Source organism: Perca fluviatilis, chromosome 15 (genome assembly GCF_010015445.1).
Source record: "Perca fluviatilis chromosome 15, GENO_Pfluv_1.0, whole genome shotgun sequence".
In the NCBI taxonomy this organism is placed as follows: Eukaryota; Metazoa; Chordata; class Actinopteri; order Perciformes; family Percidae; genus Perca; species Perca fluviatilis.
The window spans coordinates 21,258,428-21,275,785 of NC_053126.1; the positions used below are offsets into that span (position 1 = coordinate 21,258,428).

At 41.8% G+C, this 17,358-nt stretch overlaps 1 protein-coding gene across 1 annotated transcript; it reads left to right on the forward strand.

Annotated features, from left to right (window-relative positions):
* Positions 1 to 253: 253 nt before the first annotated feature.
* Positions 254 to 16,536, forward strand: LOC120575153 (neurexophilin-1). Its single transcript, XM_039825803.1, has 2 exons — positions 254 to 716; positions 14,987 to 16,536. Exons 1-2 carry the CDS (start codon positions 660 to 662, stop codon positions 15,758 to 15,760), a joined length of 831 nt encoding a protein of 276 aa, XP_039681737.1. The 5' UTR covers positions 254 to 659; the 3' UTR covers positions 15,761 to 16,536.
* The last annotated feature ends 822 nt before the right edge of the window (positions 16,537 to 17,358 follow it).

Consider the following 17,358-nt stretch of genomic DNA (forward strand, 5'->3'; position numbering starts at 1 on the left):
GGATGAGAGAAAGTGGCTGAAAGAGTGAAGGAGGGAGTTGCTGGATAGGTGGAGAGAGATAGAGATACTGGAGGGGGAAAGAGAGAGGGAAGGGGGAAGAGAAAAGAGATTCGTGGCTGAGAGAAGAGGGGAGAGGCACAGAGAGAGAGAGAGAGAGAGAGAGAGAGAGAGAGAGAGAGAGAGAGAGAGAGAGAGAGAGAGTAGAAACTGTTAAAACGTGTGTTCTCTCTCGCCAATCTCAGCTGCAGGAGGCTGCAGCTCCATCACTTCAGGATCTTCACTGGCACCGGTTACCAGTTATGATCTGCCCACTTCCCAGTCAACCCATTTTACTCTGAGCTGGGATCTCTTTATTTGTTTGCATGGATGATAACAGCCTACCGCATATTCATGGATTTCTCATACCACAACTAATTTGACTCAAACCCGGGATTGGTGAAAACAAAAAAGACAAAAAAGGGGGTACTCCAGCGATTGTTTTTAGGTTTGTGGAAGCTGCAGTTCAGCCTGTCTTGGACATGGGACCGTGCGTCAGCCGAGAGGGATCCGGTGCCGGGGGAAGAACGTCTTCCTGAAGGAGGAAAAGCCCGTGTGCGGGAGTTTTTTCATTTTTGTTTTTTGTTACCGGGGAGGGGGAGCTGTGGGCTTTACGCGCCGAAATGATGCGTCCCAACCGCGGCTTCATCCTGCTCCTCCTCAACGGAACCGCTTGTTTGGTAAGAAAAGACTGAGAGTGGGGTAAAAGTCACACTGTAGTCTTTACGCATCTTGTTTCAAAATTACCTTTTATTATCAATGTAACACCTTGTACCTGCGTCACACGGTAAGGTGTCTGCACCCCGTTTGCACCAAAAACTTACAAACTCGCGAATATAAGTAGACTCAAATTATGCAAACATGTGGAAACGGTAACGGAGAGCTGAGATGATGCTGGTCAAAATGATACATTACCAGTGCAGGTCACCTGTTTTTTGCAGAGATAATTCTCGCCTGATGTTCTCTGTTCGTTGCTTCAAAACGCATGTGTGCTGCTGATGTCTATGTTATTTTGCCCCAGACTTTTAATTATGAAATACATAAGATTCACTTTGACCCGGCTGCTAGGCTCAGGTACGGCGGGTGCACTATCATTATTACCAGCGGACACTTGTGCTGGCAGCGTGCCGAGCGCACAGTGCCGCCGACATCAGTGTGCGTATTTGGAGCCACGTCAGTCTTTTAACGTATCATTTAATCTATATATTTGGGTCACTTGAAAGTATGTAATTGCCCATGAAAGTCATCATTTTCATCTAAACAATTACACAAAAAGTGCACATGCGTCCTAAATCAATCAAACTGCAGGCAGGTGTAACGTTCCACTTTTAGCCAAAGAGACAGCTGCACCACAATGTTGTAGGCAATGTGGTTATACTGTGTGAGACTTAAGGCAGAGGATGTCCACATAAAGACAGACAAGCAGCTCTTCTTAATAAAGTCTTTATTCTGAGGACTTACCTTCTTGTCAGATATGATTAAATACATAATTTATACTGTGGGTGGTGAGATAACATTGAACTGAGAGAAACGTCTCATTAGAATCTCTCTTCTCTTAATTGAGAAGTAACACTAACAACTTCCAGTATATATCTTACCTCAGTAAACACATACACTTAAGGACCCCCACTGACCTATAACACCACACGTGTAAACATTAACTATTTCTGCGGTCTTTATAAATGCCTCCAACATTACATAACCTATACTATCACATTTAGATCACCCACTCCTCTTTCATGTATGCTCGCAGACTTACTAAAAAGCAGCCTTTAATGAAAGATCTGCTCTTGATTCACATGAGAAAACTTGAATACCATTCTGCTCGGAAACCCCTGGGCTGAGTAGCACAGGGCCCAGGAAATGAGCAAGCGCCCAAAAAAACAGTGCAGTGGAAATACTCAAGTGAGGTTGAGTGCTTGTTTGATGCACCTGTTTGTGTTGGCATGCCTTCTAGGATGACCTTGTGGTTTTCATATTAAAGTATTATTCAGGTGCTCACAGGGAAGTAGTGGCCCTTTTGATGATTTGAGGTCTGACAGGTAGGGTTTGTGAAAGACTGAACACAGACATTTATTTAGTTGAGACAGAGCTGTTTCAACAGATCTGAGAGAGAGAAGAGACCACACGCTGACTTAAAAAATGGGGGATGAGTGCCTTTTCAGCCGTTGTATAACGAGATACAAGAGTGTGGGATAATAGGCTTAACACTCACTCTTGTGTTGTCTTGGTTCTGGGAGCATTTTGTGAGCTGCAGGGCTGCAGCCTATTGTAACCCTAAAGGTCTGTGGCTAATGATAATATAATTAATTGGGGCTTTTTCTCCCTCTCCTGACCATGTATCTATGAAAAACGTACATGACATCCCTCAGCAGGAGCTCTTGCTTAATTAATTAGTCCCGTGACATTGATAAATTATAGAGCAATTAATAAATTAAGTAACTTTTTATTACGCAACAGAGTCGTGATTAATAATCGTATATGCCTACTATGCATAAAAATTCAATTTGGATGATTTTCTGTTGTAATAGCTCCGCAATTCTCAGAGAGGGTTGAGTTCTCGAGGGGCCTTTTCTAATATAGACGACAATTAACACAATGTGCCACTCTGGTTGTTGTTTATGTGATGAATGATGTGTTTCAAATGTTAAATATTCTTGGTTTTGAATGGAGGGCAATGAATAATATAAACCATCTCAGTTGCATAATGACTGCTTGAGAAATTATGTTTATTTTTGGCAGCGGTAGAGTTATTCTTCTTCTGTGATGCTCGGCAAGCAGACTGGATTTGTTTCAGTGAACTGAGTGGCTGATAAGCATGTATCAAGAGAATAATCTGTGGAATATTTAGGAGGATAGTTTGATATTTACTGTCCTTTCACTGTCCTTGTGATTAGCAGTCAGCTGTTGGTTGAGCAGAGCCAAGATGTTTAATAGAGCTGCCACTAATTATTATTTACATTACTGATTAATCTGCTTTTTTAATTTTGCGATTCATCGATCGTCATATGATCTATAAAATGTAAAAAATATATTCTGAAAAGTGCCACAATTTTCACATTTAAGAAGCTGGACCTATCAAATGTTTGGTGATTTTGCTTGAAAAAACAATCGTTTATCAAAATAGTTGTTGATCGTTTCTCTGTCAATCGACTAATGCCTTAATTAACTAATCGTTTCAGTTCTAATGTGAAAGCCACCAAGGGCATAGTTCATCACCAAACAGATGCAGCAGGCGCGAGGTGAACTGAGCTCACACAATCCGCCGAGGAGAGACAGGTGGCTTTATAGGATGAGTTGACACATTGAAAATCAACAGAGCAGGTACAGAGTGGTGACGAAGGAAAAAGAGAGGAAGTGAGAGGAGGTGTAGCTAAAGTGCTAAAAAATGGAATTTGTTAAACATCTGCCTCAGAGGTTTGTACACCTCATTGACAGTCATCACAGATTCTTTCTTCCCTTTGCACAAAGCATCCAAAAAAATAATCCACATATAATTACAACTGCAGCAGTGTGGCGGAACCGTGCACAGCACAAGGTTGACAATGTGAATCCCCGGACCAGCCGGTGAAATCTGGGAGGGGTGAGGTCAACAATCTGAATAACTACCAGTAGAAGAATGAAGTGCAACAGAACACGGCATTGAACTCGACTGCCACAGTGAACAGCAGACTCTCTCCCCTGCAATTACTCCAAAATCACTCCAAAAGTATCAATGTTGCTCTTAATCAACATTACAAATAATTATGTTTTAAACATAATTATAATTTAACTCACTTAGCACTCAACAAGAAGACAAATGTAGGCACTTAAAATACGTGCACACCCAAAAAAGAGCGTGTTAAAGGCATATTATGCAAGATTTGTACCTTAATATAACTGCTTCAAAGTCATTTCGATGGTAAACGAACTCGTAGTAGGGCGAATCATCCCGATAGACGCCGCTGGCAAAACCAGCAATGCAGGTTTGAGAGGTGGCGCCCCGCCAAATCACAACTTGCCTTCCAACACGACGTCACGTACATCAACAACATATAAGAAGCAACCTCTATGGAAGACACTAGCACGCATTTCAGACGTGAATCATAGTAGAGTCGACGAACAAAACAAAGAAAGAGCGTTCGGAAGAGTCAAGGAAAAGAAAACGAGAAACTGACCGCATGAGGACAGAAGTCCCACTCGGTCAAGCTTTCACTCGTCGGCGAGAGCTAAAAAGCAGCAAAAGTATCGTTAAATAAGTACTCCACAGTGACTCTAGAGGTCGCTGTTTGACAAAAATGGAAACTGCATAGTATGCCTTTAAGACCTTGCATGTGCTGTAACCTTCATGTGGTAAAGATCCCTGGGGACGCAGGCGCTCGGCTCTTCATAAATGCATGTTGAGCTCCCAGCTGCTCTTTCACACCAGAATATTCTGGAAGGGATGAGCCTCAGGTAGCCTCTCTGTGGCCATGAGAGACAGGACAGCTTTGTACTCCCTCTGATTGCTTTCAGTGCAGATTCAGACGCTGGCCATCGTGCTCGATAGCTGGATTTCACCTCTGCGGCCCTGCACAGAATGTCACTGTTTGCAGACTGAATTTCGATGAAGACATTCATACATATTCCAGGGTTTCTGTGCATGGAGGTTATTTGAAAGTATAAAGAAAAGATGAATTCGCAAATAAGGATCTGGTGCCGTTACAATATGTTTCCCACTTCTAAACTTTTATCGTCCTCTATTTGACATTGCCATCAGCAAGGAAACACGTACTTATCTAACACGACAATTAAAAACAAATTATGTTCTTACATTGAAAGCCTCGCAACGCCAAAATCCCTTTCATAACAAAGACAAGATTGTGATTAAGCTGTACAGAGAGCACCACAGCAATGGGACGCTTGAATCATAACGTAGCAGTACAACAGCTGAGACAATAAAAGGCATACAAATCTAAGCAAAACTGCCTGTAGTTTGCCTAGAACTCCACCAGACAGCATGGTGTAACAAACTTGAATATGTGTGTGTAAGATTAAAAAGCAGAGGCTGCTGGGCACTAATTCTAACCACACCAGACTCCTCTCTCCGTTTTGGCCTGTCAAAAAGCCTTAAATTCATGTTTCTTAGATACCTGCCCCCCTTGCAGGGTCGCTAACCTTGTCCACCCAGATACATCCCCGACTAAGCAGAAATACCACCTTAATCCTGAGAAAACAAATAGAAAAAACACAGTGTTTGATAGGGCATATATTGCATGAAGACACAAATGTGAGCAGCAGCAGAGTGAATACAATTTTTTTTTTTTGTTTTGGGGCTTTCTCGCTCTCTTGAGTCGTGCTCTTTGCCATCACTGTTGCAATCCGTATGTCAGAGCTCATAAGCTTCGACTCACCACCTCACATCCCACACAGGCACAGGAAACATAAAACTCATTCATAATTGTCAAATTTCTATCGCAAGGCTACAGAAACACAGTGGAAGCAGACAGAACAGTTTATTGTGCTGATGACATCTGTCCGGTACTTTCCCCCATAAGGGGGCGATTTAAAAGGGACAATTATGAGCACAATAATATGCACTCCCCTTGTTAGCCATTGTTAGAATGATTGCAATATATCTTGGGTGAGCACACGCCATATACAATTTACAAAAGATATTTCGCATAGTGTGTGATACAGGAACCCATCTCATGCCAATAGCAGCAATTATTAGTTCAATAAACAATTAGTCAATTGACAGTAAATTATTCTGCAACTTTTTGGTTAATGGTTTCAGTTTTTTTTTTTAAAAATGCCAAATATTTGCTTGTTCTGGCTTCTCAAAATGTTAGAATTTGCAGTTTTTCTTTAATGACATCTTATAGATTTTCAACAGTAAAATAAAACTCTTTAGGTTTTGGATTGTTAGTGGGACAAAACAAGGAAATGAAATGCAGAACATTTTATAGATCAAACTAAATTATGTTTATTGGTCGTACCCATTTTACAAGTTCTGCCATGGCCACTGCTTTCCGAATCCACACACTGCACATTGTACATTTTACTACATCATTATTTCAAAAACACTCAGCTTCAGCCATGAACGTTATGAATGCCAGCTGCTTTTACCTTTTTTTTAAATGTTTTTATTGTGGATCTACATTTATGAAAGTAGTTGGTTTGCACAAATGACTGCATGATTGTTGTTTGTCTCCCAAATTTTGATGTGTACGCTTTTTTGGCTCTGCCAACACATGACTCCTTCTTTGTGTTTTAACCTATTTTGCTTAAACATTTTACATTAATTTGTATTTGTGTATTGATAAAATAAATAACCCAACAATGAGCAATCACAAAAACAATAAATAAACATGAATAAGCGGTGAATGAGCTGCTGGCATTATAATGGACCTACTGTGGCTTCCTGCTGTAGTGTAAAACAGCCTTGAGTTATGCACAACCACAGCAAGAGTGAGCCCAGAGGTCCACCACTTCCCTACTGACCACCCGTTAAGGAAGCCATCGAGGGACCGTCTGTCCCCCCCCCCCCGCCTCGCCTCCCCCCTCAGGCTCCCAGCAGCCCCACAGCAGAGACAGACAGAGAGAGAGCTTGAGAGAGACGGACAGAGAGAAAGCACGCTCCCTGACACACTGACAGCCCTTCATAGTGAAGCGCTGAGCTGTCCTGAGACAGAATGTCTTGTCTGCTCAAAACCAGCACAATATGTTGTGGCATTGCTCTCTGGGAGACTGCAGGGGAGACAGAGCAGATCCTGGAAGAATATCTGTAGGTTTGTCTGCTGGTTTGAATAGTGAAGGGTGGATTACAGTGCACAGCTTAAAGAAAAATGACTCGTAGCCTTGGGTAGAATGAGTGGGTATAACTCCCAGGGGATCCAGAAAAAGACACGCTTGACTTTCACACAGAGGAATAACTAAGGATGAGAAAATCCATAACAGACGTTTTAATTTCACAGAGCATCTGCAGGAACAGACAATAGTAAAAGTTGTTTTACTGCGTTGTGAAAATCTTATGGAAAGTGTCAATCCAGAATGAGGTTTTCATCGTTTCAAGCATCCAAACAATATTAGAAAAGGCGGTGTGGGACCAGGGGACGTGGGTTTATTTGAAGGGGGAACATCAGGTTGTCGAAAGAAACTGAAGCTTTTCTGATGCCCCAGGCTCTGAGGTTCATGCTGACCTCATTGTGGTGTGACTTGAGCCGCTGGATACCACATCAGAATGAGACCGGGGAGCAAAAGCCCATTTATATTCTCTCACAATCTGTAAACAGTCTGTTCTGCCTGAATGAACATGTAGTGTGCAGTTCACCAGCATGCTGCCCAGTGACGGTACAGTGATTTTCAGGGTCAGAGTGGTGCACATGTCCAGACAAGGCCCACTGAGGGTCTTTACGGGGGTTTCCAATTAAAGCAGCACGCAGCCACAGGGATCAGGGAATTTGGCTGAGCTTGGTAGAAGAGCGTTTCAAGTATAAAAAATGGATAATAGAATTTTATTTTTGCAGAGTATAGTGGTTTCAGAATTGCCTTGAGAAAGTATTGTTGTAGAGTATAGGACAGCAGTTATTTTGAACATTATTTGTCCAATTTGAACAGTCTGCACTTATCCATGCCCCACTTCACAGTGACCCGGTTAGGAGTTGTCGTGTTTTCTATTTGGTAAAGGTTCACTGACCTAATGCACAAATAGATTGTTGTTAGTTCATTAAAAAAGTGACATATGACTGTTTTCTCAGCAGCTCTCTGTGTAGTTAATGTCTGGATAGTTTTAGGCAACTATAGATGCTTTTTAAAGGTCAAGGTAAAGATAAAATTGGTTAAAAGAAACCAACATTGGTAGGAGACAGACTAAAGTATGCAGTCACGTTCTTTGTATGTCCAAACATCCACACCGACTTCCTCACACTAGCAGGATAAAAACAACATTCTTCTTTGCTACGGAAAGTTAACAAATGTCATTTGAAAAAATGCTGTCATCCTTCTAGAGAGGGCAGTTATTATTATTCGTCCAACTGCTAGAGGTCACTTAAAAACAAGGTTGCTTTAAGAGTTCCAACAATGTCCTTTCCTCTGGTGAATTCTAATGCAGTTGATCTGGTCTGCGGTTCACACCTGTTGTCAGGATGCGTGTCAAATGTTTCACAAGTAAGCACTTGTGATCAGATTTCACTTCCCCGCTCACTTTTGCTTTTATCCATCAAAGACTGCTGCTAAACAGAAAAAGAGTTTAACTTCAGCTAAAGAAGCAGATGGCTGTGGCAGTTTGGTGTCGGAGCTGTGTTGCATATCTTGTGACCTCGCCAGAGCTTCCAAACAATCAGAGATGCATTGCATCTGTGTTCACCATAGAAATGTGGACACCCACCTCTGCAACCACATCTGGTTTTTAAGCTAATGGCCCTTTAGTGCAACAATAAGTGTGACTGGAGACCGTTCACACAGTTACACACATTCCCAGGTGTTAGCTGCACAGTTAAACCATTGTTTTTGGATTTGACCTTTACTGAAGTAATAAATGAACAAAAAAAATTATAATTAATTAGCTTTTTTTAAGTTTTTGAAACTGGCAAATGTTCAGGTACGGTACTCATGCTTTTGGTAAGCACTTTATTTTTGGTTACGTTGGGCAAAGATTCCATAATAATCTTTCAGCATATTGTAATTTACGTGTGGTCTGAGAGAAAACTATACTGCTGCACCTCCTTTTGGCTCTGTATTTAGGCTTCAGAAAATCTATCACATGTCATTTCAGACAGAGAGAGAGAGAGAGCGTTCCTATTGGCTGTCCTGCACATGCATTTCCCTATGCAAAGAGGGGAGAGGGAGAGCTGCAGAAAGAGGTCTCATTCTACTCTAAAGTCTGGTGTTTTTTTGCATTCTACCCACTGCAGCATTAAGCTCCCAGGCAGGTGTTCAAAATCAAACAAAAAGACTGGAGCATTAAGTCAGACATCAGGCCTTGATAGGACAGCATTCAATTGAAACATTTTATACCTCAACCTCCATTAGATTTGTAGAGTCCTTTTAGCTTTTACCAGACAGGTGTGAATACTGGAGCAGCGCTTTGTTCAGTTTTGTTGTCCTTGTTTTTAGTTATTATGTCTAATTCTGTGCAAGTGCGTTGAGAGTAACAAAAATTGGACTCTTTGTATGTGTACACACTTACTTGGCCAATAAAGCTGATTCTGATTCTGATTAATCAGCTCTGCCCCATCAGTGCATGCTTTGCTCCCTGCTCCCTAGGGATGAACTGGGTAGAAACAGACCTTCTCCACCCTCCTCGCACTGCCAACTTGTCAATATCTTATAATGTAAAAAAATGTGATAGCCAATTCAGAGCCGGCTTCTCTCTGAGCATACAAAATGAGCCCAACTCCACCGGGACCACACAACTGAGCCTGTCCAAAATGAGCTGGGAAAGTGGGTGGAGGATACAGGAAGAAAGAATAGATAGGGGAAAGAGTTTAGAATAAAAAAGATTCAGTGTAGTGAGTTTGTTCACCCACTGCAGATCTAAGCTCTAGTGACCCCCAAGAAGCCGGAGTGAATTATTCATTAAGAGTCAAATGGCTTGTTTCTTGTGAAATGACCTTTCCCTTCCTCACCTCTTCTTGGATCTACACTAGCCAGAAGAATAATCAGTTATAAGGGCATAGCCATTTGCAGATTTTAATCAAGTAACAGAGAAGTATCCTGCAGTGAGCATAATAGATCTGGAGATGAGGAGAGCAGACAGAGAAAAAAAATAAAAATTTAATAAAGCATTGACGAACACTTAAGAAATCTGAGTTGCCTTGTTCTTTAATTAAAAATTTATGTCATATTAGAGATGAAGATTTCAACGCAACAGCCAGAGGAATATGGAGTGTTGATTAAATGTGTCAGCTCCCACAGGACAAGCACATGCTTTCAGTCCTGCTGGGTGGCTCAACATCAATCAATTTACTTCACTCCAGATCATGCATCCATAAAACTACAGTTTCAAAGTCACAACTGTACGTTTGCCTGCTGGTTCGGATAGTGAAGGGTGGTAACAATGCACAGCTTAAAGAAAAATATATGTCCTAAATAATGTTGAATTTTATCATTGAAAAGCTGTTGAAACAGTTATATGTTGTATATGTTACATGTTATATAGGTTATATGTTACCTAAACATCGAAACATTTTCACATACCTAGTTTATTTGTAACCTAGATTCCTAAATGTGTTTTCACCTGTCATTGACCTATGCTTACTGGGATACATATATCACAGTAAAATTTTTATAAAAGCAATAAAAATAGCTTTTATACAATAGCAAAACAAAATAATGAATGTTGCAACACTGCAACAAACTATTATTTTCAGTATTTGTTAATTTGCTGTTAATTTTCTTGGATCAATTGATCAATGACTTAATGTAAAATACCATTAAAGGTACAAGTCACAATGTTATTTAAACCTGCAAAAGCTGACTATTTAACCACTTGGGGGCAGCAGCAGTAGTTCACTTGTGGGAGGATGGGGAGGGGGGGGTTGCCCTCTTAGCAGAATGACCAAAATGCATGCCCCTTGTTTTTTCAGATACAGAGCAACATTAGTATTCATCTTTCTGGCCACCTGATGAATGTAAATCCAATAATCACTGTACATTAACCTCTAGGTTGGTCTCTACCAACTCCTGAGGGAAATATTTGACTCTTTAGCTACTAAATACAGCCGAAAATGATGCTATAAGAGCAGTGGGAAAGAACCAAAACAGCAAAGTTGCCGGCCCTAAAATCAGAACAATGAGCTGAGAGACACTAAAATGCTTTGTTGAGCTGAGTTAATCACTTTGAGCGACCTCTTTTACTTTAAACATGGTCATTTTATCCACTGTTATTATAAATCAAAATACTGGTTATAGCTTCTTAATTATTTGGTCTATTTAATTTTAATTTTCTAATACCTAAATCTATGTCCTCAAATTGCTTGTTTTGTCCGGCCTGCAATATAAAAACCAAATATATTTGATTCACAATTATACAAAACAGGCAAAACAACAAATCCTCACATTGAAGAAGCTGGGACCAGAGAATCTTTACAAAAAAATTACTTTGACGAACAAATCAATTATCAACTAATTAACTAATCACTTATTGTTTTAGCTCAATTCTCCAGGTAATTTCAGAAGTAAAACGTGTGCAGCTCTTGGTAGGATATGTGCAACCCTCGTTCATTTCCAGGAACACAACAAGTAAAGTCTGAATGTGCAAACTCAAGTGGGAGTCTAATTTTGGAACAATATCCTTTGGTTGACACACTGGTCTGTCACCAGTCCCCTGCATCTGTGAGAGTTTGGGCATAGATTTCAGTTAAGTGGCTCCCTGATCTCTCTGCGGCCTTATGGCCATAGTGTGCTTCTGTCACCCGGGGAAAGGGGTTAAAACAGTGTACCTGTCACTGTAACAGGCTGATTATTGCCTGTGGAGCTGGCAGGCTTGTGAGGATCGCTCCCCTGCCCACACTCCCTGCTGGGAGAGAGGCCTGGGGCCTGTGCTCACTGAGGCTGAATGACTCACAATTACCACAGAGCCTGCAGCCACCTCCCATCCTCTCCAGCCGTTTCACTGACTCACTTAGCGCACATGACAAATGACAAATCACCCCGAACCTCCGCCCCCTCACTAAGACCTGATTGCCCATCGCCCACACTTTGCCTACAGTACTTAAAGCTGGGATACATCTTGCCAAGCTTCATGAAACAAAACAAACATATTCTGAAAGTAACTTGTTCTGGCCTTTGAAAGCAACATTTTACGGTGTCACACTACGTATATGTTGCATATTTTAGTATGAAGTGAACAGTAAACCTTTGACATTAAAGTTGCAGCCCTGGAACTACTCAATTTATATTCAAACTCAACAAAATACTTCTTTAATGTTACAACACGGGTCGCTGACAAATCATTTGTGGTGCATCATCAAAGGATGATTTCCTAGACTGTGTTTTAAATATGAAAGCAGTGTTGTGAGTGTTGTGAATATCCAAAGCAGACAGCATTAGTGCTCAACTAACTGCTAACAAAACAATGTCGGGGTGTGCATGCAAAAATGTGAACATATTCCACTAAAGTGAAGCAATGCATACATATTTAACCTTGAGGAAACAACAGTGAACTTGGGGGTTTTCCTACACCATTTCAAATTGCTTACATTGCATAAGTCAAAGTTGGAAGCATGCTGATAGTTAAATCTTACACCTCATATACTCTCCTAGTTAAAGGCAGAGCGGCGCGAGAGTTGTAGTAGTATGCAGTTTTTCAGAACAGAGTGTGTAAAAGTAGTGATTGTTATAATATTGAATGATTAAAAATATGTGCTGCAGTGTAACATGTGACCTCTGTTGCCATTGTTCACCAGATCTCCTCGGGTTTGAAAACACTCAAGTAGTAGCCTATGTAAAAAGCGATACTACAGAACATTAACCAGCAGAAATTAAACCACAATTTAAAGGCATCATGGTGGTGTGTTGAAAACCACACAGCATCTGTTCTCTCACTGCAGTAATAATTGCATCTCTGAATCAGTTTTTTCTCCTTCTTTTTTCCAGAGCCATATTAAGCTCATTTTAACATTTGTCAATGATATTGCACACTGTATCTGACACCTCCAGCAGTGCCAAACACTCACATCTTCTGTTTAACAAAAGCACAAGGTTATCTTTAGCTCCCCTCCTGCAGCATTGGCCTCTCAGGCTTTTTAATGAAGACTCTGCAAGAGATAGGGAGGGATGCCTTGCTCAATATGTAGGGTCCAACAAAGCATTCTGCAATTTGTTAAAATACGAGTGTTGGCACCATCTGAGAGTCACTTTAGACCGCTGGCAAAATGATCAGTATCTTAAAAGCAAGGGGCAATTTTTACAGAAATCAAGAGTGACATATTTTTCAAGAACGCTAAAGGGCCTTTTTTTTATAGGACACCACGGGGGCTCTTAAGTGCTATCTGGGGAGGCAGGCAGAGTGCTACGCTCTGTGCCCAGCAGCCAACAGCTCATTGAAGAAGAGAAATCAAACACAATCAGTTCAATATGAGCTTTGGGGAATGGTGTATTTGTCATCAAAGTCATTCTGTTCGGCCTCAACGTCCCCCTCTGAAACAACATACCATAGATACATCTGAAAAGATTAAAATCAATATGTCTTCTCAGCCCTTCCCAATTTGTGTTCATTATTTATGAGTTTGAGAGTATGGGACCCTCATAGAGCTATCAGAACTATCTGATTCAAGAGGAAGGAGTCCTTGTCAAGGCAGTTATCGGCCCCCTTAGGGAGGCCGAAGGATCTGAGCAGCAGTGTAGCTAGCAGACAGGTAACTAGAGGGGAGGGCATCTGGCCTCTAACACCCCCTGTGGTAATAGGGCCAGATGAGGGATAGAGGGGAGTCCTCTCATTTGAGTCCAAACACCAGACCACAACCACATCAGCGGGAATCCTCGCAAGGCAGTTGAAATGCGATACACGTTGTTATGAAAGGAAATACATGTTTTCAGGGAGACAGAGAATCAATATCGCTGACTGACTGCGGCGCAAGTGAACAAATGTGAGCGAGCTTGAAAAACCTGCATAAAATGGAATAAAAATGAGTCAGACTTAATAATCCTGACTAAGCCTGTATAAGGAAGCCCTGGCAGTCAAGACAGTAGATGGATCAGAGCACAGACAGGAAACCATGCATTATGCATCATTGTAAAATCTCTCCGGGAAGAGCGCGCATACACAAACTTATCCCGCATTTGCATCACTTATTGTTCACGTTTACAACTCAAAAATCCACATGTGTGTGTGTGTGTGTGTGTGTGTGGTGTGTTCTGCCAAATCCAAAGGACACAATAATGCTGGTGACTTCCATGGCGCATTAGACAGAAGCTACCTGTTAATAGATCTTTACTGTTGAATAATTAGCCATTACATTGCACTCACATTCACACAGTCTTCACAAAGCTACTGCTGAGAACAGCAGCACTATCTTATCTCCCTCACTCCTCTTCGCCTTGCCTCAGTTGATGTTAACATCTGACAGCTTTGTGTGTGTGCCGATACAGAGTTTTTTCTCTTTAATTAAAACACTGGAAGTCTTAATTGGACATTACACTTTATTCTTCTGCCCCCCCACTTGCCTAGCTCCCCTTCCTCAAACACTTTGATCCTCCGACCAAAACCTTCCAGGCAATAATAGTTTCCCCTGTTCCCAGACTCACACCGCAGTGCTTAAGAAGCAAAAAGCTCACTTTAAAACAAGAAACATGGCTTAGTCTTCTCTCTATTTCGACTTTCTTCCTTTAAGATTTTTCAATTTCTCTCCAATTAGATGATCTTCAAGTGACCATTTCTGACTTCGTTTGAGTGCAAATGAGATTAAATAGTACCATAACACGTGTGTGTTTGAGCATGAATCCGGCTCCTTTTGGCGGATCCAGATACTTTAAAGGGGCATAAATCATTTCTTAATGACAGAGCTTTATTGTTTAACAGGATTATAGACTTTGTAGAAAATTGTCCACCCTCACAAATATTGATTAAACTGCTCACAGGAGTAACACACTTTATGTGAATTCAGTTTTGGTGTGGCTTTTCTGTTTGAATCTGTTCTTTGATCCCTCTGGCCTCAAGTAGCTTGAATGAGGCATATGAGCCCATTACTAGGGAGCTTAGGGAATTACATCGGCTCTGCGAACACTAGATATAAAGGAGTATTTTCTCTCACGGCCAGAGTAAACAAAAGAATGTAAAAATAGCAATACCTGAAAAATTCCAACCATTTATTTATATATATATAGCATTGACAGAATGTCACGGTTACTACCACTAGAGGTATGAACGGTAAATTAAGTATCGATTAAGCCTTTAATTTGTTTTCTGTTCACGTTTCTTTCTACCTTGCTGATAACTGCCTACGTTTTGTCTCTGTTTTCTCCTTCTATCCCCACCTCCTCTCTCTAGGTGGCCCTGGGTCAAGAAGACGACTCCTCCAGTCCCAAGAGCTCTTCAGACGACTCCTCCAAGACGGTGGGCCTCCTGAACGGGCAGGCTCCCCTTTCGCCCCTGAGCCGCTGGATGCTTCACAGTAAGAGCAGAGCTGCTAATACCACCTCTCTGGAGCTGCCCTACCACTCCCCAGTCCCTTTCTCCAAGCAGGAGTTTTCTAAGCAGGAGTTCTGGGAGATGTTAGGCAGCGACCTGCTCAAACCTGACGCCTCCAGCTCCAGGGTCAAACGGCGGCCCATTGTTAAGACCGGCAAGTTCAAGAAGATGTTTGGCTGGGGAGACTTCTATTCCAATATCAAGACGGTGAGGCTTAACCTGCTGATCACTGGCAAGATTGTGGACCATGGTAACGGCACGTTCAGCGTCTACTTCCGCCACAACTCCACGGGCCAGGGCAACATCTCAGTCAGCCTGGTGCCACCTGTCAAGGCGGTGGAGTTTGACCTGGAGCGCCAGAGCGTGGTCTACCCCAAGGACTCAAAGATCTTCAACTGCCGCGTGGACTACGAGAAGGTGGATCGCAGCAAGCGCACCTCACTGTGCAACTACGACCCATCCAAGACCTGCTTCCAGGAGCAGATTCAGAGCCACGTGTCCTGGATTTGCTCCAAGCCTTTCAAGGTGATCTGTATCTACATTTCCTTCTACAGTACGGACTACCGCCTGGTCCAGAAGGTTTGCCCGGACTACAACTACCATAACGAGATGCCCTACCTGCCCTCGGGCTAGAAGACTTGGAGGGGGGAGGAGAGGTGGGAGGGGAGAGAAAAAGGGGGGTGAGTAAGAGTGACTGTAACACATGAGGAGGAAACCAGGGCTGTGAATCGTCCTTAATGCCATTGTGGCAGCAAGACACCTTAAAAAAAAACTCTCTGTAGCCTAACTATTGTAAAAACATATATGCAAGACAAAAACTACAGTATGCATAATGATGATAAAGAGGCATTTGGAATGCATAACTGCAGCATTCATTAACTGGACTGGTCGTGAAAATGAAACATGCACATTCTTACCTCAATCCAGTTTCTAAATGCCAACTCCTCGCCAGCTAATTCTCTCTTCCATTAAGCCATTTGTGAATGTGAATGTCCTTTTAATCACCCTTTATTTATTTATTTTATATGATATTTAACTTTTGCAGTCACAAGGCAGCATTTCCAGTGAAAGCTGTGATACGATTCACTGGAGAGTTGTATACAAATTCAGACTTTATTACAAACATCATACAGCGTTTAAAGCTGTAGTGCGTAGTTTCTGTCGCCCCCCATGAGGAAATCTTAGTAATGACAACAACACTGTCGGCGTGTCCACCTGATACAAAACTTACGTGATCGCGCACGCGCCCCCACCCCTCCTCCGCGCAGTTGCTAGTAGCCAAGGAGGACACGGAGGATTCAAAAAACATGATGAACTCTTCAGAAATGGCAATTATGTTCACTCGAGCTTCTGCGCGGGAAAGTCACCAGACGACACAATACTGAGAGCCATACTGAGAAATACAGAGAGAGTTGTGTGGCGCTGATAGGCTTAATTGGCTTTGTATCAACTCATTTGGCAATGGCATGAATGTAACAGACATTCAATAATATCAAAAAGTTACACACTAAAGCTTTAACACTCGCACACTGTAAATGATTAAAAAGTTACCAGAGGGAACACAAAGCGTTGTTTTTCTCACTAAGAGCAGCTTAATGTAAACCACTGGATCATTTAGGTTACACTCAATTCAAAGTCTTTTTAAAGGGCATATTTTTATGTGAACTTTAAGTCTGTACCAAAAAAAGTTCCTTTTCCCATCTTCTCATCACCCCCCCACTCCCCGTCCACATCCTCATGTGTAAGCATCCCACCACGGCACTGTCAATGTGTAGTTTACGTTAGCAGCCTGCCAAATCTAATCACAATACATCTCTCAGTTATGTCACCTCCATTTTAATAAAAGAGGAAAAAAGAGGGGGAGAGAGAAAAGATAATACATTTTGCAAGAAAAAGCAATTGCTCAACAAAGATTCAGGGCCAGGGCTTAAGACAAGTTCAGTGTGGGGGAAATAACTAGATTCTGCATAGAGATAGAGTTGGCCCTCCACACTTGAGAGAGAGAGAGAGAGAGAGAGGGAGAGAGGTGGGGGAGTGAGAGAGTGAGGGATTCAGTGAGCTGTTTTAATTAAAGTGGAGAAGGAGACTTAGAGTATGCAGCTCCTTCTATTGTCCCCTCTGTATGAAAAAGATTACATTTTGTTGCCGTCAGGATTCCTGATTTCACGCCTTGATAACTTTGACTGTGTGAGGCAGATTGCTCTCTCCCGACAAATACTGTGTTCACTAAA

Excerpts from the sequence above, each read along its gene's own strand:
- LOC120575153 (XM_039825803.1), top strand. The coding sequence starts at position 660 with ATGATGCGTCCCAACCGCGGCTTCATCCTGCTCCTCCTCAACGGAACC. Across the intron at positions 717-14,986 it reads TCAACGGAACCGCTTGTTTG|GTGGCCCTGGGTCAAGAAGA; the intron begins GTAAGAAAAGAC and ends TCCTCTCTCTAG.